At 39.8% G+C, this 25,621-nt stretch overlaps 1 protein-coding gene across 8 annotated transcripts; it reads left to right on the forward strand.

Annotated features, from left to right (window-relative positions):
• The first annotated feature begins 96 nt into the window (after window positions 1–96).
• LOC311154953 (uncharacterized protein) lies at window positions 97–21,275 on the forward strand. 8 transcript variants are annotated; one of them, XR_014616236.1, is made up of 9 exons: window positions 97–227; window positions 10,854–10,975; window positions 12,132–12,270; window positions 13,099–13,220; window positions 14,917–15,027; window positions 18,040–18,146; window positions 19,523–19,613; window positions 20,475–20,606; window positions 21,044–21,275. XR_014616236.1 is itself a non-coding variant. In XM_084207816.1 (9 exons), the coding sequence occupies exons 1-8, from the start codon at window positions 131–133 to the stop codon at window positions 20,585–20,587; spliced, it is 906 nt and encodes a 301-aa protein (XP_084063942.1). In that variant the 5' UTR covers window positions 97–130; the 3' UTR covers window positions 20,588–20,606; window positions 21,044–21,275. The 8 variants fall into 8 exon arrangements, 6 of the variants coding, with proteins under 6 accessions (XP_084063942.1, XP_084063943.1, XP_084063941.1 ...); XR_014616237.1 differs by having other exon boundaries at window positions 21,156–21,172; XM_084207816.1 differs by having other exon boundaries at window positions 20,471–20,606.
• Window positions 21,276–25,621: the final 4,346 nt, after the last annotated feature.

Raw genomic sequence — 25,621 nt, forward strand, 5'->3', positions numbered from 1 at the left:
CTCTTCCGGTCGGTGTCGCGCTGCCGCATGCGCACGTGCGGGTGGGTGGGCGCGCGGGGGGCGTGGTTTGCCCCGCGGCGCGCACGTGCGTGAGGCGGCGCGCGTGGCGCCCCCCCGCGGCGGCGGCGCGATGGAGCTGGAGGCGGCGCGGCGCGCGGTGCTGGCGGCCGTGCGGGGCACGCGCGCCGCCGACCTGCCGCGCCTGCTGCACTGGATGCGCAACACCCGTAAGCGCCGCGCGGGGCCGCGCCCGCACCGCGCCGCGGCCCCGGCTCCGCCCGCACCCCCGCGGCCCCGCCGGCGGGTCGGGACCGGGGCGCCGTGCGGCAGCCAGGGCCGGGGGAGGGGGGAGCGGACCCTGGGCGAGGGGCAGCGCGCCCGGGGCCGGGGCGCCGCCCCCTCCCGGGGGCACGCGGCTCTCAGGGTAACGGCGGGTACCGGCCCGGCCGCTCAGCCGGCCTGCGGCGCTCGGCTCGGGAGTGGCCCCGCTCGCCCGGCCGGGGCTGCCGTGCCGTACCGTACCACGGGTGCCGTGCCAGGGGCCGGCAGTGTCGCGGGGCAGGACGGGCTGCGGGGTGAGCCTCAAACCCCGCAGCGGCACAGGGCGTGCGGAGCCAGCCTGCTCCTGCCGCGCCGAGACGGCTTTGGGTCTCAGGCTTGCCTCGTGCAGCTTCACACGTGTCCACAGCAGTCTTTCAGAAGTTTGGAAATAGCGGTTTGAGCTCATTTACAAACGTTGCTTTCTGCACTTGATGTCGCCTTAAGTTAACGTAGCCTTCTGTTTACTCCCTTGTTTATGCCTGGATGTAATTTCATCAGCGTGCTGTATTCAAGCATTCTGTGGCAGATGAAGAAAGGAAATATGGGTCATTGCGGAAGCTGTAAGTTTGTAACTGACCTAAAGGATGACACGGAAAACCTCAACATAGGCAGTGAGTTAAAGCTGTAGTCACATAGTGCTGTGCTGAATAAAGTCTAAATGCTGCTTAGTGTCAGGAGTATGTGCATTTTTCCATTGCAGATAGGAATCTGGAAGACCCCTCCAATTTTGTGTCACAGTCTCAAGCATCCAGTATGTGTGTGTCCTGTTTATTAATGATTGTCTCCTGGGATGGTAAACCTACCCTGATGATCGTGTGTTAGCAGAAATTCATCATATGATACAGTACTTCCCCAAGTAATGCCCTGCTTTGCTTGGATTGTGTTTCTTGTTTGGGTCTTTGCTCCAGCAAGTCCACTTTAGGGTGAAAACAACTTCCTAAGCCGACACACAGGGACCATGGCACAAAGGCCAGCTCTGACACCAAGGACTTGCCCAGCTGTCTAGGTACTTGGAGTTGTAAGCTCACTCGCTGTTGCCCTGTGGTTTGTGGCTCTCAGTCACACAGATGGAGAGGGAGGACAGATCCTTCTCAGGTGGAACAGGCCCTCTGCTGGATTTATGGGAAGAGAACCAGCTGGGAACAGCCTTTGCTGCCCGTGACAGGCATGCAGCCCTCCCACCCAAACGGGCTCTTTCATAGGAGATACATTGCCAGATGTTCCAGAGCATCTGGGAGTCAGCCTTCATGACTAGAGCAGACATGGGCCTCCCTAGAACTTGAAGACTGAATTTTGATGGAAGTAGTTAGTGTTACTTGCAATTAAACATTCTTTTTTTTTTGTGCATGTACACATATGTGTAAGTATATGTCTACACGTGCATGTGTCTTCGTGTGTGTATAGACATAATGCTAGAGCAATCTGCTATAAGCAGTACTGCATCATTCCATTTCTGAGGTCTTGTCTAGACACCTCCTAAACAGTCCTTGGGTTACTGTAAATAATCTTGTTAGATTGGTTTTCTTCTGTCCCATATGCTCTAATATATAAAAATCTCATTGAATTCTCATGGAATCGTTCATATTGATTATTCACTTAACATTAATCATTGTGGTTCCTATGCACTGTATTAGTTTGTGTGGTGTGCATATAGAGCTTTCGCAGCTTCCTGACCCCTTTACATATATAGTAAAGCACATGGCAGCTTACTAGTGAAACTTGAAAATGCTGAACTGTTTCAGTTAGGAAACTAATACTTACTATTTTCTCTGTTTCAATTCTATGATCGTGTTTAACTTCCGTCATAGGAATTTTTAGCCAATGTTTTAGCATATTTTATGTAGAGTCCAAAATCCTTTGTCAGTGAATACATTTTAATATTTTTTTATGTTACAGCTTCCAAAACTTACCATAGATGGTTTCTGTGAAAGATAATATGCTGTGGTCACTAGCCTTTATTATGATCTCTCAAATATTTTTTCTGAATTGTAATGATCTAGCTTTTTGCCTACATCTTTCAGTGAAAGGATTCATATATTCTTGCCTCATATTTTCTCTTCATAATTAAGATACAACCTAAAGAGTAGATTAGGTTCCAAATCTTGAACTGCTTTGTGTGTGGTACATCTGAGCAATCTGTGTCCTTCTATTTTTATACTGTTTGCATCAATAGTGATTGCTGCTGCTTCACTGTGTGCATCATCTTTAAACATAATTAGCTTTACAGTTGCCATTCAATGGCTTTTCAGCTCATATGCTGCAGCTCAGGGAACAGAGTGGACAGGGCAATCAGGATCAAGCAGCTGAAGTAATGAATATAATTTCATTTCTGTAGTCTCCTTGTCAGGACATCTTCAGTATCTTTTTTGGTTTAGGATTCTTTAATTACAGGCTTGTGCTCTGATGATATTTTTTGCTAATTTTCCCTTTCAAAAAAAAAAAAATGCTCATTGTTAAAATCCTGGCTGGATGCTATTAATTAATATTCTGAGAAATCAAGTTGTACTTTATTGTACAAGTTGTACAAGTCATCTGCATCCTTGGCATTTGCTTATATTTTGTGATTGTATTTTGTGAAGTGCTGATGCAGTATAGAACTGTAGGCAATCATATTTGTTCCAAGGTGTGTCATTTAGAATGTGTGACTTAGGCTAATCTTATTTCCCTGATTGCCACATTTGTGGAGACATTTAGAGCCTGTAGAATTTGGCCTCATGCTAATGCTTGTAGAAGTTGCCAGTGGAAAAATATCAATGTTTACCCAGTTCTTGTGCTCTCTTAAGGTGCTGCAGTCACCCTCTCTAACATACATATATGTTTACATGTGGATATATGATAAAAGAGTGGAAATTAGAAAGCTTTATGCCTGTGTGTAAAAACTTAATTGTTAAACAATCAAGATACGTTTCACTGCCTCTTTGGGTCATTAACCTGTTCCTGTTTTTCTAATCTCCTTCGTCTGGATGGTTATGTCCTGCTTTATTTCTTTCACCCTGATGAGTACAGAACTAGAGTACAAGATCAGTATCTGTGCCTTACTGGTTTTATTTTCTTGCAGCATTGGACAGTAAGTGAGCAGAGGCATTTGTCCTGCAGGTCACATTCCTTTGGCTTTTTTGCATTTTCCTCAGAGATGCATATATTTTCTGTCATGTCCCCAGCATAGCACTCTTGATGACGCTTCTCTTAGTATTTTTTCTCTGAGCTGCTTCTGTGGCTGCATACTCCTAGTAACTTTTAGTGTGGCTCTTTTTTTTCCCCCTCAGAATTGTAACATTTGAATAATTATACTGCCCATTTTAATACCTAGATAGTCCTGTGATAATTAAATAGTGCTTGGACTGAGGAGAGTGAGGAGCTGGTAGAGGTTTCTGCTGCTGTACCCTGAATACACCTAGGGAATGTGGTGTTCTCTCTGTGCATAAAGAAGACTGTTTTATGGGAGACATAAAAAGTTACCAGATCTCTGTGCCACACAGAAATAAAAGCCTGGTCTTTGGTGATACAGATGTAGGAAGGAAAAAAGCCTCTGATGAACAAAAGAAAAAAAAAGTGGTAGGGATGGGGAGATAATATTGTGAATGAAAACTAGGATAGGATAAATGGGAACAAAAATAGTATCTTCACAGACAAACTGTTTTCCTGTGGGGTGTCAGTTCCCTGCCTTCTCCTCCTGTATCCCATTCCTGTTTCTGTCAAGATGTTGTACTTTTACCTCCAGCTGAGGAGAACTGGGCATGATTCCAGTGTTAACTGGAGTCAGGCTTTTTCCTTCTTCACACCTCTCTCTGAATTAAAATGTACATGCATTCTTCTCATAAAGTCCTGCACAAGGTGAATGCCTTTAGGATTAGTATTGTTGCAAAGACAGCCTTATTTATTACTGTAACGTAGTTGGTGTTTTCTGAGTTGCGCACTGAAGGCATGAAATGTTACTGACAAACTTCCATGGAAGATACGAATTGATTTACAGTAAAGCGAGTTATCTGACCTAAAGTAAAGCCTGGCATATTTTGAACTGAAAGAACATTGAACATGTTCTCACTCCAATGATTTTTGACTAACCTTCCTTAGTAATTACAGGAATGTAAGTGAATGAAAGATTCTATTCGTTTTTTCTTTTCTATTTGTTTTTTCTTTTCTTATGAATGTGGGGTTTTTTGTATGGAGAATTTTAGAAATTCCGAGTCTTTATGTGTGATGGAAGAAGACGTTACTGTTTTAAAGCAGCTGCTTAGCAACACTGCTTGGCTGTTTCACAATCAGCCAGCTCTTCCCACACACTGCAGTGAGATGTACGTCATTTCACGGTGACTTGCATTCCAGCTTTTCTTTTGAGTTTGTCTTAGATCTTAAAGAAAATTAAATAGTAAGAGTTGGAGAAAAGAACAGGAACCTTTGGTGTCTTAACTTTTTTATAATAGGATGATTAATGCTTTAATATCCTTTTGCAATAACCATGTTCCAGAAGTTCCGGCTAAGAAAACCTGGGTGAAGCCCAAGAGCTAATTCAAACCACTTGGGAAACCCCCCTGACAATCCCCCTCAGCTGGGTCCCAGCATTTGATGTAGAGCTGGGGCATATTCCCACGTGAGCCTCCACTGCCCAGATTTCTAAAATTTTCAGTAGCAGAAAAGGTTGCATTTGGTAAGAATGAATGCTGTAGGAGATAACCAGTGAATTGACGAAGCTATCTGTTTATGAGCAGCGCCACAGGAATCAGGGGAAGTAAATATAGGAATCTGAATCTTGAGTTTGAGATTGAAGTCACCAAACCACTCTACTTACTGGCAACTGCTGAATGCTTTTGCTGTACTTAGCCCTTAAATGCAGATTACAAAGGCTGTCTCAGTCAGTGTCAGTGAAACACAGATAAGGTGATAAGACCCTTTATGGTTCTTGTGTTCTATCATGGGGTCTAAGACTGAAATATTTTTCCATCAGGGCTAAATCTTACTGTTGTGATACTAACTTATACATTTTTTTTCAGTTCATGTAACAGTGTAATCAAACACTCCTACAAACCGTTTCCAATCTATGCATTTCCTGAGAAACTTAAATATGAAGCTAAGATTTCAAAGTGATATACTGGTCTGAATTGCTGATTGTTCCTACAGTACTCAAAATACTCAATATCAAGAGTATCACTCAAAATAGTAATTTAATAATAATGATTGCAAATCTTCTAATTTAAGTATAAACAACATAGAATTAAGTACAAATTAATTTTTTTAATGGATTCACTTGTACTGGGAGCAAACCAGCTTTTTGAGAGGTTGGTGTACAATTTAGTCTTGTGACTTGAAAGTTGAGGGCAGTCAGTGCTGTAAATTCAGGCTTTTAACAGGCAGTGAGGCAGGAGTATCTGATAAAATCAACCTAACTGATTATGGAGGATATGCTGCTTTAGTACAGCGTTCTGCATACAGAGAAGAAACTTCTCATCATACTCTTAGGAGCAGACCAAGTGTGTCCAACATTTTCTATCATGTACTTTATTATCTAGGAATAAGCATGTTCTCTGATAGGTAGAGTTATCAGATGATAATTTTCACAAGACAAGAAGAAGAAACAGGATAAGAAAAACTTGATTCTTTATATATTTCCTTTCAGTCTGCAGATGAAACTAAAGTGGAATGAGTATCTTTAAAAAGGATGAAAATGTGGGTTTCTGCAATCTGACAAGTATAGTATGTGTTTTTGTATTTGTGTGTATGTTATAAAGTAATTTTGTGCAATGCTTCATATCCAAATTTGTAGAAGTGATTTATTCAACTGAAATATCCTTTCAGAAGAGATAAAAATAGCATTGCATTTTCACATTAACATTTATTTGTTAAAATGATACTATACCGAAATATTTTCCGCTGTTCTGTTTGATAAACTAAAATGGGATGTTACCTATAATCATCAACTGTGGGAGTTGGCATTAATTTTCTTTGTTGTGACAAGTGATACTGGTGTGAGAGAAGTCTCAAGAATACCAAATACTTCTAAGTTATTAGTCATTGAAACGCAATAATGGTGGGGGAAACTAGGGATTGTGAAACAGTATGAGACTTACCTTGTTTAAAATTTAACTTCAAAGCTTCTTTCAATTAACTAGTGTAAAAGACTTAAACTAATAAAATGAACTCTGGTTATATTTCTGTTGGAAAAAGCCAATTACTTTTTACCAATAACTATGTATGCTTTGGGACAGAAATGATATTTAGAGTTCCTGAGGTACTTGGTGTACTGAGGTCACATACCGCTTCTCAAATTATTTAGCCAAAAAGGGCAATACTAAAGTTTTAGGGATGTGGTGTTTCTTCCTTGACTTGGTCCTTCAGTATTATTAAAACATGCTGTTAATATTTGCTGTTCTCTTCTGTGAGTTGGAGTATGCATCTAGAAGACCATAAGGTGCTTGCTGCTATGGTTGTCTTGCTAAATCCTCTTCTTTCCTCTCCTTCAGTGACATGTAATCTTCTGTTGTCATTTGGAAACCACACATTGCTTGTCTTCAATCCTGTATTTTGCAGTGCCGGGGTGTTCAGGTGTTGGTGTAGCGGTGCTCTCTATCTGGTGTGAGGCTTTGTGATGTTTTCTTAGCTTCTGTAGAAAGGCTGACTAGCACCAGGGTGATAATGAGGCTTTTTGCAACGTGTTAATTAAATTTTATAAATGCATGTTGAGTAAATCCAGTGGAACCGGTTTTTGAAGTAAAATACAAACACTATGCACTCAGACTTCCTCCATAAACAAATGATTGTGATTCATCTTGCAGTGTTTCATGAACTGTACGTTTCTTTCCTGGTTAGTTGTCTGTTCAATGAACACAGGTTGGCTTGCACGCTCTCCATTTCATGTTGTATACATTTCATGTATGTAACAGGTACTAACATGATATATAAAATACTTTTCTATTTTTGTTTCTTCTTTGAAGATTCCTTTTAAGGCAATACTGAGATTCTCAAGAGTGAACAATTTGTTAAACATGAGGGTGGAGTTGATAAAACTGTACCAGCAGAGATGCATATTTTCATATTTGGCACTAGTGTTTCCTACTTGATGGCAATCTACAAATATTTACATACTGCAAAAGTAAATGAGTTATTGTGGTAGCTGTTGCTGTTTCTTGCTTTGACAGGAAGGAGTCCTGACTCTCCGTGTCAGAGTTCAGTCACAGACTATACACACAGGTGTGGAGTGTTGCACACACAGCTTCTGCTCCAGCTGCCATTTTGTCATCTCAGATGAAGTCTGTTCAGGCCTTCTTCTCCTTTTTTGTTCCTGCTTATTGTGCTTTAGAGTATTAACTGCTAGTTAGAAAGGAGCTTTTCCATTTGTCATTTATTTCTCAGGGTCAGTGTTTCAACAGTTTTTTCTTTGAGCTGCATATGTGTTGTCCTTAGGACTTGTTTTGTACAGAGCATATGAGAACTTGTGTGTGTCATACTTTGTGTCTCAAGGAGAGATCAGAGGGCCCTATGCAGGGTGGTCAGAATTGTGACAGATACTGCACAGATTGAACTCAGGGCAGGGAAGGGATATTCTGGGTTACAGGAAGATGGATGTGCTGCCTGGTCTCACTGAAGGTGTGTGTTTCCCTTCTGTGGAGCTGGAACTCTGAATAGTCTGGAGAGCTATCTGTCACTAATTTGGCCAGGAAAGGTCATCCAGGGCGCGAGGGAGCAGATCCTATTGACCCACTAGATCTGGGAGGAAGAGAGCTGAAGTTCTGTGTTTGCGGTGTGATGTGGCTGGCCTGGTGATCCAGGAACACTTCCTGCATTTCATTAAATGCTGTATATGAATTTGATACTCTTAACAGGCACTATAACAGCTGGATGAGCTCTCTTGCATAGTAATAGTATTGTTTTAAAGCAAATGCCAGATGTAGAGGCTTATTGCCCACAGGCACTGATCTGTTCAGCTGCTAATATCAGCTTTCTACTCTCCTGTCTCTACCATGACTTTTCCCCTTGCTCCTTCAGATGTTATCCACCTCAGCAAACTGGTGCCTTGGCACCCTGAAGGCATTTTGTGGTGCTGATGGTCTTGGTTAAGCTATAGTTAGATTTGCCCACCTTCCCTTCCCATAATATCTTGGTTTACTTCTATGCTGTGTCACATCCATAGAAATCTTCCCTGAGATGGTTGAAAAAATCACTGTACTTCTGGGGTCTTCATAACAAATCTGCAAATTGTTGGATGGGCTGTGAGTTTAACAGGATGGGTGCTCATTAGAGGTTTCAAATTAAAATGCTGACAAGCTGGAGCTGCTGCATTGCCCCTGTTGTGTTGGTGTTGCTGCTGTTGCAGCTGCTGCTTCTATCTGTGTTCCTTGCTGCAAAGTGTGCATCTCTTTAGAAGCTGAAGTTCTGGAGAATCTAACTGTGAGCACTTTGGAGCAGTGAATTGCCTTCCTGAAGTATAACAACTACCAATAATAATGGCCCATCAGGGCTTTGGAGCATTACTACTGTGTGTTTAATAAATTATAAACCAAGTATATTTTAGGGGAATACAGATACTTTAAAGTTTCTGCTGCTTACTGCGGGGGATTCGGGGTTATCTGTTTGGGTCTATTTTCGGATGTGTTGAAAGAACCATTTACATTTGCAGTCTAAAGAAGAGAGCCTTTTTCACCAATGAATGATGCTTTCTTTAATTATATTGTTCTCACTACAGTGCTTAAGCAAAAACCATTTCAGGAACATTTCATAGTTTAAAGGTTTGCAGGTTTCTGATTCCTATACTAGCTTTAAAATTTCTCACTCTTTCTAGCATTTCCTGTGATCCACAGGAAAGTTTAAATATATTAGCATCGAGAAACTTGTAGTGTATTCTGCAGATTTATTTTGAACCTGTTTTCCATCAAGCTTTTCTGTACTAATGTTCCCACCTGGAACTGCAAAGCTAACAAACATTGCCTTTTTTAGAAACACCTGTAAAACCTGTCAGATTTTCTTTTTGTGAGTGATGAATGTACGTGTAAAAAAGTACAGTCACTGCCGAACATGTTGGCAGTCTAAATAAAACAAGAAGCAAACCAGAAGGGGTGGAGAAGAGAGGGCATACACACTTGTCTCATTTTTAGACAAGACTCAATAGATGGGCTTGGTATATTTTTTCAGGATTAGATTAGTGGTTGATTTTTGGTGGTGATGGTTGAGTTTACAGGTTTGCAGCTTTGACCTGAGATATGCCTTTGTTTAGAGCCAGTTCAACATCCTCAAAGCAGTGAGATGTGCAGACAAAAAGGAATTTCATCTAGTCCTTCTTTTGAGGAAAACATAGCAAGAAAAGAGCAGAATACAGGCATACAGCAGATCTTGTGCTGAATGCCAGTTAGGAGCATCATACCCGTGACACAAAATTGGGGGATATAAGCAGGATGTTGGCTGCAAGATGTGAAAACTCTGGTAAGAGTGAGTAAACCTTTAGCTGGAGTTCTCAATACTGCAAAGGATGAGAGAGTCCAGGAGATCCAAAGGGAAGTATTGACAATCCTCACGCACTAGGAAAAAAAAAACCCAGGAAAGGTCTGGATAGGCAAATCTTGGTTTTTCTTGGAAAGGAGACTGATGTGACACGTGATGAGTCTTCAGGGAAGTAAATAGTTGCCAGATAATGGAAAGGAGCAAAGTTTTCTATTTCCATTGTGAGTGGGGCAGAAAATATTAAGTAGTGGCAGAGGTCATCTAAATCAGTAATTAAGAAGGGTTTTTCCTTTCTAATATTAAGGGTAGTCAAGCACTGGAATAGATGGCTAAGGGTGGTTGTAGAGCCCCAGCATTAACAGTGATTTTTAAAAGAGCAGTTTGAAGAAGTAATGACACTTACTGTTGATTGAGCCTTGGAGAAGAAAGGATTACATGTCTTCACATGGTTTCCTTCTGAATCTTTTTTCTAGATGTCTTAAAAAAAATGTGCTAAAGTAATGCAGGAATATCCAGGAAAAATAGCAAAGATTTACACAGTGGCTTTGCAAAAATGTATTGGTTTACATCCATTCCTATTTTCCTTCTCATTTGAAATATTTTGATAGTTTAGGTAATGTAAAATGTATTGTGAGTTGAACTGTTGAACTGTGCATTATCCCAGAGTTTTTTTGTAAGTTTATTAGAAAGATCATACATATAAAAAGAAACTTGTATTAAAAAAAAGCCTGCATTCAGGCAACTATTGAGTTTTGTAATTTCTCCAATAGTTCAAAAACATCTTTGATGTTTTTTATATCTTAAACTAAAACAATATCACTTTGGTGGCAGCCCAGACCGTCATATGTGAGTTATAAATTTATAAATATGAAAATAATTTAAGATTTCAGAAAAGCAGCGCATTTATTTTACGTGGCAAAGTTATTGCAATCCAAATCTGTCATTGGCTGGAAAAGCTAACAAAGGCTGAAAAATGCATGTGAATAAAAAACCTTAGCCATCTGGTGTTGTTTATGTCTTGCAACTGTATTGTACTGGTCATCACTTAGTCCACATGATCTGCATATGATTGTTCAGGGGTTTTTGTTTGTCTTGATTTATAGATGACTTTGATGAGCTTGTGGTGAGTAACAATGATGTTATGCTCAGAAATATCGCTGAAGATTTGCGGAATCGTTTACCCATCGAGGCAATGTTCACTTCAGAACATCAAGCTGTTCAGAAAGTAAGCTAATTGTTATGGTCTGCTTTTGCTGAACCACATCATTTATTCTGATAGCATTTTTAGCAGTAGTTCATAATAGAGAATGAACATGGATTGAAGTATAGGAAATCTCAGTTTGGTTCTCAGGTCTGTTGCTCTGTGTTTGCATGACTCCAAAAAAGTTGCTTCACAGTTTTTAATAGTTTGATCATATGTTATTTGGGATAGCTTTCATTCTGTGTGTTATGGCACCTGTCACAGTGATTCTTCAATGCTAGCTCCATAATAAACTCTTAACAGCCCCCTTAGAGACAGCAGGAACACAGGGCCACTGTTTTGCTGTTGCCATAATGTAGGCAGCCCAGAGATGATATCCAGCTCTTTTCACATTCTCATGGCTCAGAAACAGGTGGGCTGTGAGTCCTGTGGGAGGAGAGTGCACCTTTCCTACTTGACCTGTCAGTATACAAAGAAAGTTAATGCATTTCCCAGAAAAGTGGTGTGAGGCTCTTCAGTGGGAGAAGTGGATTGGCCACATGCAGCAAGCCTGGAAAAGGGAGGAAAGATGAGTAGGAGGATGAAGATTTTGCCCCTTTAAATGATGAGAAGGCAAGCATCCCAACTGGTATACTTTTGATTGAAAGTGACACCCATGTTAATTAGGGGTGCTTCTAGATAGAGGCATAAGGCACAATGATGAAAATAGTCACTTGAGGCTGAGAAGCAGAATTGACTTTTCTGCTAAATTTAAGTTACATTCTCCTCATTAAAAGAGGAGAAAAATTTCCTTTACCCTGTATGTTCTCTATAGCCAAGCAAGCGCTAAAGAGACAAAATTCACATAGGGCTCCCTACTCAGATATCAAAACCAGCTTGCTTTTGTTTGTCAACTACCACTTACTGGTTATCTCAGTGGAATTTGATAACCCAGTTTACATGTAGGATTTCTGTAGGTTTGTTTTTGTTTTGGGGTTTTTTTGTTTTGTTTTTGTTTTTTGGTGGGTTTTTTTTTGTTTGTTTTTTGTTTGTTTTTTGTTTTTGTAATCGTTGCATAGGGAAAAGCATCGATCTTGGGGATTTTGGGAAAGGTAGGATGGTGGGACAGTTAACGTGTGACAGTGTAACTGAATTTAAGAGACTTGGTTATGCCTTCCTAAGGTTTTGTTCCTCTTCTCAGATACACCAGCATCCACTGCCCATGATTCATGTTGATGCATTCCTTTATGATGATGATGTTGTTGATTCATTGTGTGAGGAGGGGAAAATGAGTAGGAGCTACTGCACAGAGTGTGGCTCATACAAAACTGCATCTTTAGGTAAGTGTTCTTTCGGGAACATGAGAAACAAATTGAGTTTAACTAAACTGGTTTGTGCAGTGACTCAGCTGGACATGACAACATCCAGCTGATGGGGGACTTTGTCCAGACTGCTGCAATATACAGGCCAGAATTATTTCCCATAACCAATGGAAGGAGCTTCCTACACATGTAAGTTGAATTAATTTGCAGTGTATGAGTGACAATTGTTGCCCACAAAAACTGGGCAGGTAAGAGGCAGGCTATGGAGAAGAAGATGGAAGAGGAAGACGATACTGTAGAGTCCATGCAGTAGCCTGCGTCCCCTCTCACATGCTGAAAAACAGTGGGAAGCACCATCTGTCTTAAAGCTTGTGTGTGGTGTGGTACAGATCAGTGCTGTTGCCAGTAGAGCACAGCCATTGAAGGAATGGTTTATATGGAGAACATTCCATTTGTTAAAACTTTGGAGTTGAAATTAAAGTTATTAATATGTCTGCCCACAAAAAGTTTTGCACAAATTGTGTTTGCTACATTTCCTTTTTCAGTTAAACAGTTCCAAGTTACTTTGTTTTGTATTCTTTAACATATATTACTGTGCAGAAAAAGGTAATTCAGTTTCATGAAGGATTTCAAAATTCTCCATGTAAGGCAAGGAATCCTCAGACTTGGGACAGGCTGTTTGGCTGATTACCTCTGATCTGCAAAGCCTGCCCTAGTGCACTAGTGCAGGCAAGAAACCACACAAGTTTTCAGTGAAGATAATACTTCAGGTTACTATTTCAATGGTTAATTACAGAGTAGTTAGTACTGCCCACCCAACACCTTTGTTCTGTTCTTATTTCCCAGAGTTTATTTCGCATTCCTTTTCCCTCATGGAACTGAAGTTTCTTTATCACCATGTACTGCCTGACCTGACAGGAAAGGTAGTGGTTGACGTTGGCTCCAGGCTTGGTGCAGTGCTATTTGCGGTAACTTCCAGCACAGGAATTCATATTTTATTACTGTGACAAACATTTTCCCTCTTTTCTGACTGCCTACTCTCATTACTCAATATGGGATGGGTCATTCTGAGAGGCACCTCTGATCTGACTCTGAATAGTGTAAGGTGCTGTTTACTAGCAATTTCAGTTCTTCCTCTGTTCCTCACAAGAGGGAATACAAATGATCTTGCTTATGGAGAGGAAAAGTCTGTTGTCCAACAGAGTAGCATATTGCTGTCACACATGCTGCTCTTTTGCTCGTTCCTGCTGTCTCTTTCATAAGTGAGTTTGTCCTCTTATGTCTTGACCATGCCTATATATAGATTAGTTATGTAAAATTCCTTTCTGAAGCTGATAAACTGTTAGAATATACAAAGTAAGACTTTGATATGAATTTGTCTCCAAAAACATATTGTCCTGCTCTGCATTTTAAAATGCACATAAAATACTTCATCGAGAAACTTGAGTGCAATTTTGATTGCTTTTGGCATGGCTGGTACAACATATGGCCAACAGCAATGCAAAACACACATTACTACTTTCTTAAAAAAGTCAATGTGTGTTTAGGGCTCAATCTTGCAAACGCTTGAGCATGTGATTTTACTCATTTGAATAGTCTAATTTTGGGATCGCTCAAATGAGGAAAGTAACTCCCATTTGTAAATATTTGCAGCATTGGGCCCTTAAATGGTAACACTTGGGCTAGGCTGAATTTTTTTTGAAGTATTTAAATGTTTGTATTATAGTAGAAGATACTTTCAAAGCACTCTTTCAAAAAAAGAGTTCTGCTTTGTTAATATGGTCTTGCCTTGGAGGAGGAGTGACTTCACAGGTTGCTTTTCTACTCTGAGTAGAATGGTTTCAGAAGACCTTAATAATGAAGTTGTAATACATGTGGATCTCAGATATTCTGCATCTTCAGCATTGTTTGTCTTTGCCATTGTGGGCAAAGTGTAATTATTCTGCTCAATGGAGACAGTGGCAGTATCTTTGTTTGGGCACTGTACACTCAAGTATTTGTACTTTTTTCTCTAATATTTCCAACAGCTTCCCCAGATCTTAGCCCAAAACTGAACTATTTTTTGGGCTTAATATTAAGTCACAATTTAGCTTTTTTTTTTTTGCATATATAGCTGTATGAAACATCTGAAAATGTCAGTAATACAGTAACTTAGAGAAGCTGACAAAGACTTGGTTTCAAAATATCCCACTATATTATTGGTATATTGTCCTCCATTTTCACTCATTTTGACTCTCTTATGTCTCATGTTTTTGTTCTTTTCTCTTGATATTTTCTTCTTCAATTCTCCCAAGGAAAAAAAATTACATGTAGAGTCTTTTCCCTTCACACTATTTTTGTAATTTGTTTTGTACACCTTTTTTCTTTCTTAGACTATTTTCCATCTGTTTTGCAGTTCAAGTGAACTTGGAGCTTTCCTTTTCTTGTTTTTTTGATGTGTCATTTTGGATCTCTTACTAACATTTGTGAGGCTTAAGTAGGAATTGCCAAATCAGGAGCTTAGCTTTGCAAAATATTTCACATTCACTGAAAGACATTTCTCAACTTACTATTTTAAAATGTTTCTCTAATCTTAACTCATGCTTAATTCTCTTCTTTTTAAATGAAAATTTTGAACTTGTTTTAAAGACATCACAGTTACTAAATTTCCTTTTCCTAATGTAGGGTTATCTTTATAGCTCAGCTTCCCAGCTGTATGGAGTAGAAATGAATGCAGACTTTTGCCACTTGCAAGAAATGATGATTACAAAGTACAAATTCATTGACAGAATAAAGGTAACCAAATACATGTTTTAATTTTTTTAACCACTGTGTACAAGGTATCTGGCTTAAGTGAGTGACTGGTAAATGCGCATTTTGAGAAGTTTCTGCCTTTGCTTGTTTTGATCCTAAACAAAGGCTTTGCATTAGGAAAAAAAGACCTTATAGTAAAGAGGAAGAGGGAAATTATCAAAGTATTAATCACTTAGCCTTTTTCCTGACTGGACTTACCCATTGGCTCACACAAAAGAGATAAATCTTTGCCAGTTCTCCCAGTGAAATCAATTACATCATTGCCACTCACTTCTGTGAAACTGAGTGTATAAAGAATCTGTCACAAACACTAAAGTAAATGTCTCTGATTCACTTTTGTTAGCAGAAAAATGTTTGTAGGATTTGCAGATTTGCATCTAAGGATACCTAAAGGACTTAGAATTATTCGTATTTCCTTTCATAGAATGTCAGTGTATATGTACCTTCCACAAACAAAATGGGCTTCAAAGAAAGTGCTATCATTATAGGAATCACTTCCCTAGTTTCATTATGGGAATAGCTACTAATATTTTAAAGAGGAAAAAAAATTCCTTTCTGGACCAGACCCATTATTTTGTTACCAGCAAAAGTTGGTAAGTAGAATATGCTGAATAGAGTACTGGCTTTAATCCTTTGTTGTATGCATGTGCTCTTGAATGGAGTCACACGAACTGCTGAGTACGGTAATTTCTTGGGTATTATTTCTTGGGTATACCTTGGGTATAATGTAACCCAATTTTAACCTGGAAAGAAATAATGAACATATTTACACAGGGTAAGCAGTAGCATTGGGTTGCTCAATTCAGTCACAGTTTCTGACAGTTTATCCATAACCTTTGGGTTTTGCATGTGTTTTATGTTCATAACACTTTACTGTGATGAAACTGAAAGTACAGTTAGGAGCTCTGTCAAGTTAATTCAGTGGAGCTGGAGATCTATAAGCATGCTTTTCAGCCTTGTGTATTTTTTATTATAAGCTTTTATGTATTTTCTTCACACCTTGTAATTCTGCTGAAGTATTCATTTTGGAGCATAAAGATAAGATAATAGGTTTTCAAAGCAGTGCCGGAGGACTTAGCTATTTGAGTCTCATTAAATGCTAATTTAGTCATGTGACTCTTGTTATCACACTGCTTTGAACATTTCAATCTTATATTTTTATTTCACCCCCAAATGAATTCTCTCTAGAGGTACATATCAGGTTGAAAAATTGTGAGAATCCAGATGCCGGTCATAATTCATGGCACAAGTTTGAAAAACATTTTAGAGACTCTTCTTAAATAGAGATTGTTTTTTTCAAGATATTCTGAATTTTTATTAGAATGTGTTCCTAAAGGATAGCAAAGTGAAATGGTATCTTTAGTGGCTAAATCTCTGAGTGAACCTTGTATTTCTTGGTCAACACTTGGTTTGTTAAAGTACATAGAAGGTTGCTCAGCATCTTGTGCCATTTGAGGAAACATTTAGCTGCTGGGAGGAAAGTAAACAGTTCAACAGATCTTAGGAAACTTGAGACCTCAATTCAGAAATTGACTGTAGTCAAAAAGGCTTGGTGTGTATTCCACTGAATGACAGGGCAGTTTTAAAATCAGTTGCTGCCTCCTCTGTTGTGCCGGCGCACAGCCAAGCAGATCAGAGAACTGGTTCAGCTGAAACCAAACCCAGCAATATTGGGGTTTTGTCTGGAGCAGTATCTGGGTCTGGCTCACTGGTCAGCCAGACATGCTTATGTGGTCCCAAATTCCCCAAGAGGAATGAGGACATGCCTGGGGAGAATGAGTTGCTTAGGTCACTTTGGTCACTGTGGTCACCTGCTCTGTAAATGCAGAGTAATTTTAGGTTAAGTCTTGAGTCAGTCATTCAAGTCAAGGAAACATCAACACACATTCAAAGTTTTCCAATAGTTTAAACATCTTTCTGAATTGTGGTTTAAAATATTAGGACTGCCATTAATATCCTATCCTGTGCATGGGGTTATTCTTCCCCAGGTGTAGGATGCTGCATTTGCTTGTGAGGATGTTGTGAAAACAGAGTTGAGAGCCTTGCTGAAGTCAAAGTAGACAAAATCCACTGATTTCCCCTCATCTGTGTAGGTAGCTGGTTCATCACAGAAGACAATCAGCTTGGTTAAGCGGGACTTTAGTGAATCCATGCTGACTACTGCTTACCCCTTCAAAAGATATTCCAGTTCACATTTCTCATCAGATTTGGGATGCATAATAATAGAATATCCTGAGTTGAAAAGGACCCACATTGAGTCAGATTGATAAGATTTCTCTGTCTTTAAGAGGAAATCAAACACATCAGAGTGTTAATGAGCATCCATATTCTCCTCTCTCACTTGTTTTGAAAAATGACATGATGTGCTAATATCCTTTTTGGTAGGTGAAGGTAGATGAAATTAAAACAGCTCCTCTTGTGCTGACTGGAGAGGCAGTTGTTTAGTAGGATCCTCCAATGCTACTGAGCATTCTGCCTTTTCAACATTCCCAGTCCCAATATGCATTATGAGAATTCAGCTGTCAAATCTGGGTCTGTAGTGTCTTTTCTAGCTATAATCCTTCAGTAACCCACTGACCCTGTGAGATGCCTTTTATTATCCTCAAAATAGCTTCAACTAGCTTAACTTCTTTCCTGAAATCACTGGACATTTGTGATAAAATATTGGGAAGTTAAATATAACGGCCATCACATACACCATCTCTTCTTTTATGGCACACAGTTCTAAACCAAAATTCAGATGTACTTTATTTTACTTAGCATAATGGATTGAATATCTTAATTAGAAGAGTTAAGTCTCATTTAAAAAAAAATTGAAAGGTTATTATGGTTGTGTATGTCACTTTTATCTACTGTGAAGCCAGTGAAATACCTGTTTTTGTGACTGGTTCAAAAGGGTGGTAGCAGCTGCTGTATTAGGCTGACAGGCTTCATGACTTCTCAAAGGCTGTATTTGTCTCTTAATTTATGCCTTGGGAAATTTCTCTCCTTCAGGTGGTTCATGCAGACATCTGTACTCAGCCCTCACTTCTGCAGAAGGCTGATGTTGTTGTAATGAATAATGTCTTTGAATATTTTCTTGACAGACAGGAACAGGCCAGGTAAGCTCTGTGTCCAAACAAGTTATGTATTTCTTTGCAAATATCTTTGTAACATTGTGAATAATAGAAAACCTTAAGGTTGTGCTTTTTGAAGGCATATGCATAATTTATATAAGGAAATTGTTTCATACCATCTACTTCTAATTGTTATACTTAACTGCTAAGGTGTTCTGCCAGTTGTTTATTGTTAAACCCACTAAACACTGCTGCTTTGTTTACCCAAACCTTGGCTTGAATCCTTGCTCTGATATGTTAAAATAGTATCTTACTGCTAAAGAAGCTGAGATTACTGTATCAGCATAAAGCTTAATCTTTAGAAGTAAGAGTCACTGACTCACTGATGTCAGAGCTTTACTATATACAGACTACAAAGCATGCTTCTGAATGATATTTCTAATAGATATTTGTAAGGATGTGGTAGCAAACAAACATGTGGCTAAGGTTCTCTTTCAGGTACAAGGCACTCACAGATGAGCTTTTGCTAATCCAGCAGCATCCGTTTAAAGTGTAAATAAATTGATCATCGTAAGTTTAGAATGGGCAGTCAGAAAAAAGGAGTACCTGTGTCTCCACTTGGTCCCAGCCAAGTCTGTCATTCTGTACCAGCTTCAGCTAAGGCTTGCCCTGCTGCCCTGGATACCAGGTGATAATACCAACCAGACAGACACAGAGTGGATGGGTGAAGGATAGTGGATGTTTCAAAATGCCAAGAGATGTATTTCCAGGCACAGGATTGAGAATTCATTTGATTCTGTCATAACTTGGTAATAGGGGTTTAGTGTTGCACTAGTAGCATGAAGACAAATGACAGTTGAAGAATGCTGGAAATTAAATTCTTTTTAGTCTGAATTGCTGTGCTGTGAGAAATGATCTTACTTGCAAAATCAAAAAAAAAAAAAGGGAATGCTGGGGGCTATATTTAAGTACTCTGATTACTAATGTCTTAAGAGAAGTACTTTGTCACGACTGTACACGAAGTATGTATGTAAAGAGTAGCTTGTTGTGAAGCTTAATAAAGGACTGCACTTCAGGATTGGATATTCTTCAAACCAAAGGGGCCAAATGTAAATATTTAATCCTTGTTCATAGTGAAAGTCATGACAATACCAAATGATATGCATGTATGTATGAGAATTACAAATTTACAAAATCTAACATTGTAAGACCATATATTCCCCGTGTTTTTAATCCAAAGCTTGGTTTTATTCCTGCAAATACATTTGCTTAGATATTAATAATGACTCATAAGCATGTATTGCAAATCTTTAAGCTTAGTCTACCTCTGGCCAATAAACTGCAAGTGTTAGGATTCATTGTATATCAAATATGTGTGTTTTTTCCTGAAAAAACTGGTCACCTATCTTTAAATGTTTCAGAGCTTGGGAATTTATTGCTTGTAATGTAAGGAAAAGAGGGTCCTTATTAGTGACAGTTCCAAGTCTTGAGGAATCACTTTCAAAGCTCCAGGTAAGTTCCCTCAGCCTGTTTTAGCTGACACATTTTGTAATTTTCTGTTAAAGTGGCATTTCTGTAGTTGAAGTTAGCTGCTTGCTAGTATTGCTGTAAGGAGGGATATATAATTTTGTGCAGAGATTAAAAGGAGGAAGACTCAGGATTCTGTTTTGAGGTTGACCACCAGCACATCTCCCTGTACTTAGATTGTCCTCATGTGAAAAGGAAAATCCCAGGCTCTATCATTAGACTGCATGAATCATTGTATTAACATGTGTATTAATATGGCAGTGTGAGCTTTTGGAAGTAAAGATTATGTATAAAGTGACTTTCTCACAACAGTAGTTAGTTCTAGAGAAATTGAATCACTTGTTGCCTGGATGCTGATGGGTGAAGTAGATCCTCAGCCCCAAGACCAGCAGTGGTGTCATTTGAACTTTTCTTGGAGCAGGCTGTAGTCACAGAGCAGCTGTGAAGCCCTTTGTAGCCTTAATACAATACTCCCTGTGTGTAAAACAAGAAAATACCTGTGATTCTTCCATAATACTGTTAGCTGCTCCCTCAGCACATCTGTCAGAATGTCACCCTCTAAATTAGGATGCTTGAGGCTTATAAAAATGCATAAAGAAAGACGTTATAATATGCTAACAAAATATCTAGACTATTGACTGAGATAATTTTTAAATTTACCTTTATTTCCTATTTGAGTTAGAATGGCTTTTCCAGAAATTAATTTATCATTGCCATATAATTTGGAATGACTAATCTCTCATATTATGTCTTGCCTTCTTAATGTTGAAACTCCTTAACCTTGAAACTCCTGCTGTTTCTTATCATGGTGTTGACTTAAGGATCTGCTTTCATTGTTTCAGACAGATGTACAGCTCAGTCAATGGGCTGAAGAGGTGCAGCTGAACTATGATGTGTATATGGAAAAGGATGTTGACAGAGAAGCGCTCGAACAGATTCATTTATACAAGATTCTCTAGTACCTAGAAAAATTTACTAGTATCCTTATGATATATATTTTGGGCCTAAAATGAACTTGGATTGATTTGTTTGAATAAATCAGGTCAAAATTCCTATTGTGGGTAATTTGAGTGATATATGTGGTTTTTAATGAAAAAGAGTCTTTTGAAACAGGTTTTCTTACTGAGGCATTTTGTCTCAACAGGGTATTTTGACTTTTAGCTAGGAGATATCCTCATGGTTTATTTTTTGCAGAAATGTTAAAAAGAGCATCTTTATAGTAATGCTAAAAGAACTTTTGGTCATCAGTAGCATTATGCACTGCCAGTGTTTGCTAAATATATCAAACCTAAGAACAGTGAATCCTTATTGATTTGAATGATAAGAATGCATTTAGCATAATGTTACATAAAAGCTGTAGGGCTGTTTCATTTTGGTATAAAGCATTTATTATCAGTAACAATATTTATTAACAGCATTATCTTCGGTGTTTCTCCTATGGAATTTTTAGGTTTTCTCTACAGGTTCTGCTTGTTCATCCATTTAGTTAGTTGTCCTTAAGGTGGGTATTAATATAAAATAATGAAGGACACAGAGGAGCCATGGAGAATTAATACAGCAAATCCAGGATGATGAAACTCTTTTCCTGCACTTCTTCTGTGGATGGTAGGAAGTGTAATAAGGGGTTAAGAAGCTGAAAATTCTGAACAGGTGTCATGGCTTAGCAGAGGCTTGGTGGTGGCGTAAAACACTGGAAATTCGTAACAGAGCCTCCTCAGAGAGAAAAGATCCACATACGCCCACCACATTTATATTTAGATTTTACGTTCTAAGGATGTAAAGCTTTTAGTCAGCTGAAGAATGTTTTGGGTTTTAGCAAACATTAACAATCCCAAGTGCAAAAATACTAACTTCAGAAGTTTTGGACTAAGTGTGTTGTGAATTTAGAAGCGTTGTTAAAAAGTTTGCTGCACAACTCATGTCTGGTGTAAATGGGAAAACATTAAATTGGGTTTCAGTCTTCAAATGATGTACAGGTCCGTGACTTTGATAATACGTGCTGTAAGCAAAAAGGATCAGTGGCCTTTAGACACTCACTAACTCAGTAAATAAATGGGACTGTAGAAAGGATAGTGAGTTTTAAGAAGTCTTACTTCCATGTCCTGTTCAGAGTGGAAGAGGATGTTTTAACTTGAGTGATGCTGAACCGCTGCTCAAATACTGTGTTGAATCTATTCTTCATGTGTTTAAAAATGTAAAAAGATGGAAAGCTTTTCTTAAAACATTTATTTTATTGGTTACTTGGTTGTCAGTGAGACAAGTGCCCCTAGAAAAGAAGCCTAGGAGAGGCTAAGCAACAGCATGGAGGGGTAATGCAAGGCTAACAGATCTAATAAGGAGAGAATAAAAATGAAGAAATGCATGCGCAGTTCAGAATGAGGAAATGAGCACTCTAGTAATCAGTACAGTGGAAGCTGTGACTGAATTGGAGTATATAAATAGGCTGCTATAAAAGGAAAGCTGAATGGGTCATAAAAAGCTGCTTCATAACCCTACTACCATGTGAGAAGAAAACACCATGTTGGAATGTTTTTTACTTTTTCCAGAGGTCCTGAAAGATCTCCTGAATCAACTGTCAGGACTTGGGGCTCATGGTACTGGGTATGATCTGTGCCCTACACCTTGTCTTGGTAATATGGGAACTACAACTTTCATTGCAGTTGTTTCCCCTCTTCATGCTGAATCTTCAAATACTTTTTTTGGGTGTTGATCTCAGATTAAAAAAATTTCAATAGACTGGAGCAGATCACCAGCATATTTAATGACATCTGTATCCTCTGACTGAAAATAGCATGCACGCATCTGGAGCTCATATGCAGCAGAGGGTGCAAAAGGAAGCTCCCCCTGTCTCTTTTAGACATCAGGAGAAACTCAAGAGGTGAGTTCAAGCTGCTGAAGTGTGTGTTTTCCTCTCCTGCCCTTGATGGCTCCTCCGTTCAAACCCTCACATTGACACGTTCACTGAGAAGAGGTGGTGGTAATTCCATTTGGTTTTATCAAACTCATATTAAGAGATATATCTCCTCTGTCCTTTTAGAAGCCTCTTCTTAACTTGACTTCATAGGGCCAGGCATCACAGAGCCATTCTTTAGGATGTTATGAGCTGTCTAACTCACCTACTGAAGAGCTAGAAACAATTAGTTTATCAAGAAGGTAGCAATTGTCTCTTTTCCAGCTGGCCCCTTTCAGTCCTGTTATACATTGCTACACACAAGGGCAACAAAGTTAAATTGTGATGTAGTTTGCAAAACCTTGTGTGAAAGGGAGCAAATGAGTCCTCCCTGTGCAGGCTCAGAAGACCTCAGACATCAGCTGAAATCCTCCCAAGGGTGTGTGCCTTGCCTCAACTAAGGTTTTGCTTGTTCACCTTGAGGCAGCTGCCAGAGTATATTCAGCATGTTGACTCCTTGCTCTTAGTTCTGCTGCTGCTGAATTGCCTGGTATTTGGCCAGTGATTGAACTTTTCCTTGGTGTCTACAGTGAAAATGAGAACAACAAATCCAAAATCAGAGCAAGGTTGTGAATTAATTGAATATGAATTGCTTTGAGATTGTCATATAAAAAATGTTAAACAGTGCAACTCTTCTTTGTAAAGTGACCTAATTTAAAAAACCTGGAAGGCAAAGATAATACCAGTACCTCTCTGAAATACTTTCTGGCTCTTTCCTTCATCTAACAGCATTGAAAAGGAAGCACAGATTAACCACAGTACAGTGTTGAAAATGCATAAATAATTGTTTCCTAGAGCTCTGTTTTTACACTGCCCTTGCTGTTAGCTGGCCCCTGGTATTGGAAGGAAGGGAGAGGGGAGTATCTGGCACCCAGATTTTTGGGCAGCCCTGTGACAGCTGCTGGAGATGTCACGGTGGCTGCCACAAGCTGCCAGCCCTCGCTGCCCTGCAGAGCTCTGGGGCTGCACAGCTGGTGTGTGCTGCCACTGCCTGTGAAACACAGCTCTGTATGGCCTGACAGAGGTCCCAACCCCTGCTGCAGCAGCAGTACACTGTGGTCATGAACAACTTGTAAATCACAAAATTTCACTTTTGTAGATCTGAATTAGAAAAAATGAATGAGGGAGATGAATATCTGCAGCACTTATAATAGCCAGGAGTTCCTGTCACACATGGGAAGCGGCTCTGCTATTCTTCAGTAGCATAACTTCCCATGCACTACCCTGGTTTCTGCAGAAAGAGCCATCTGAAATTTGAACCCATCAAGAACTAGAAGTAGTAGTAAAAGAAGTACTCTGAGTAGTAAAAGAAGGGAAAAAAAAGACTCTGGATCCACTGTAGTAGCACAAAAAAATGTCAAGCTATAAGAGTGATAGATTTACTTTGCAGACAGGAAATGTTGCAAATATCTTTACTTCAGACTGTTTTCAAAAAATCACCAAATGCCTAGTGAGAACAGCCTGGCTCTCCAAGGAGTGTCATTTTCCATGTGCCTTTTTTCACAGTAAGCAATACTGGAAGGGGCTAATGGCCCATGCTTAGGAAAACTTTACAGTGGAGCAAGCTTAAAAAAACCCAAATCCAGCTCCTTCATTCCTCACCAGCTGTATCCTCTTATCTCTCCTAGGTTTCTCCTGTCTCTTGTCTCTTCTCAGCTGTCTTTTCTCTCCCTGCTGCCAGTGCCAGGACCAGCCCATGGTGCAGCAGGAGCTCAGGAGCTGTGCCTGAGTGTGGCTGCAACCTGCACATTTTCACTATTTCTGGAAGACAATAATAGAAAATGTGATTGGTAACTTCAGCTGAGCAGCTTCTAGGGTTCACTGCAGGCTGGAATAATGACAGAAGCATTTTTGAGGGGTTGCTTTGTACCCTCCAGGAATTCCTAGTGGGGACTCCAGTGAAAAGAGCAGACCCTGCTCCATCTCATCTCTGAGGCCTCAGACTCAGGCTCTGGCTGCCTCCTGCCCACCCTTGGTAAAACAGGAGTTGACATGCACAATGCCAGTATTCTTTGTCAGCATTTTAACATATGGCCTTTCATTTGCCCTTGAGCTGTCACAAGCCCTCTGCAGTAGAGGGAGTTGTATTTGTAGAAATAAGTGGGAGAAGAAGGCAGTGCTGCTTTTTCAACAAATGCATGTTAAATGCTCCTGAAAATGTCTATACTTCCACTCATTCATTATTTGAGAGCAGATTAATGTGGCACAGTGTTTTGGGGAAGGAAGAGAGATGGAACATCATGCTTAAGTGCACATGTTTTTTAAATTCCTTCGCAGAAACTCAGGGCAGCTTGTATATCTTAAAAAATGGACATGTTTGTGTCACCCTAGGGGTGAGTCTTTTCCAACAGGAACAAGGGAGCAGAATGCTGGAAGGCTTAGTTAGAACTGATCACCTCCAGTATCCCTTGTAGCTTGTAATGTAGGCGTTCTCTATGTGAACACATGCTGCAGTCATTCCCCATCCAAGAAAGAGATACTAAAACCCCAAACCCAGAAGTTCACTATTAGTTCTAAGTCTTTTGTACTAGGCATTTGCTTCCCCCCTTTTTTCTGCTGCATGACCTGTGTGATGTCATAGCTCCTCCCACAGTTATGGTACTACTTTACCTGGAGACCCTGTCTTGGGGATTTTTGCATTCATGCTTCTCTGGAGACTCCTTCCACTTTGTGGGACAGGAGGACAAAACAGTTTTCATTCTTCATCACAGTTGCAGGTTCTCCTGATCTGCCCCTGTCTCTGTGAAAGTGGTTGTGATGGCTTACTTTCCATCACCTGGCTCCAGCCCCACCAAACACCTGTGGGGCAAGTGGGGGAGAGGGAAGGTTCTGCATCTTTGCTCAGCTTTGCTTCCTGGGGTTTACCCAAGCAGGGAAGGCAGCCAGCCAAAACTGTCAGCCTGTTCTGGAAATAGCAAGGATGGGCAAAGTTGGCAGGAGATTTCATGCCAAAATTTGCAGTGCAATAATTTACCAGAGTTGCTAGCAGCCCCAACAGAAATCAGACCCCAATTATCTGCAGTATTGTGCAAGCATATGTATT

The sequence above is a fragment of the Fringilla coelebs genome, assembly GCF_963513975.1.
Source record: "Fringilla coelebs genome assembly, chromosome: 6".
Taxonomy (NCBI): domain Eukaryota; kingdom Metazoa; phylum Chordata; class Aves; order Passeriformes; family Fringillidae; genus Fringilla; species Fringilla coelebs.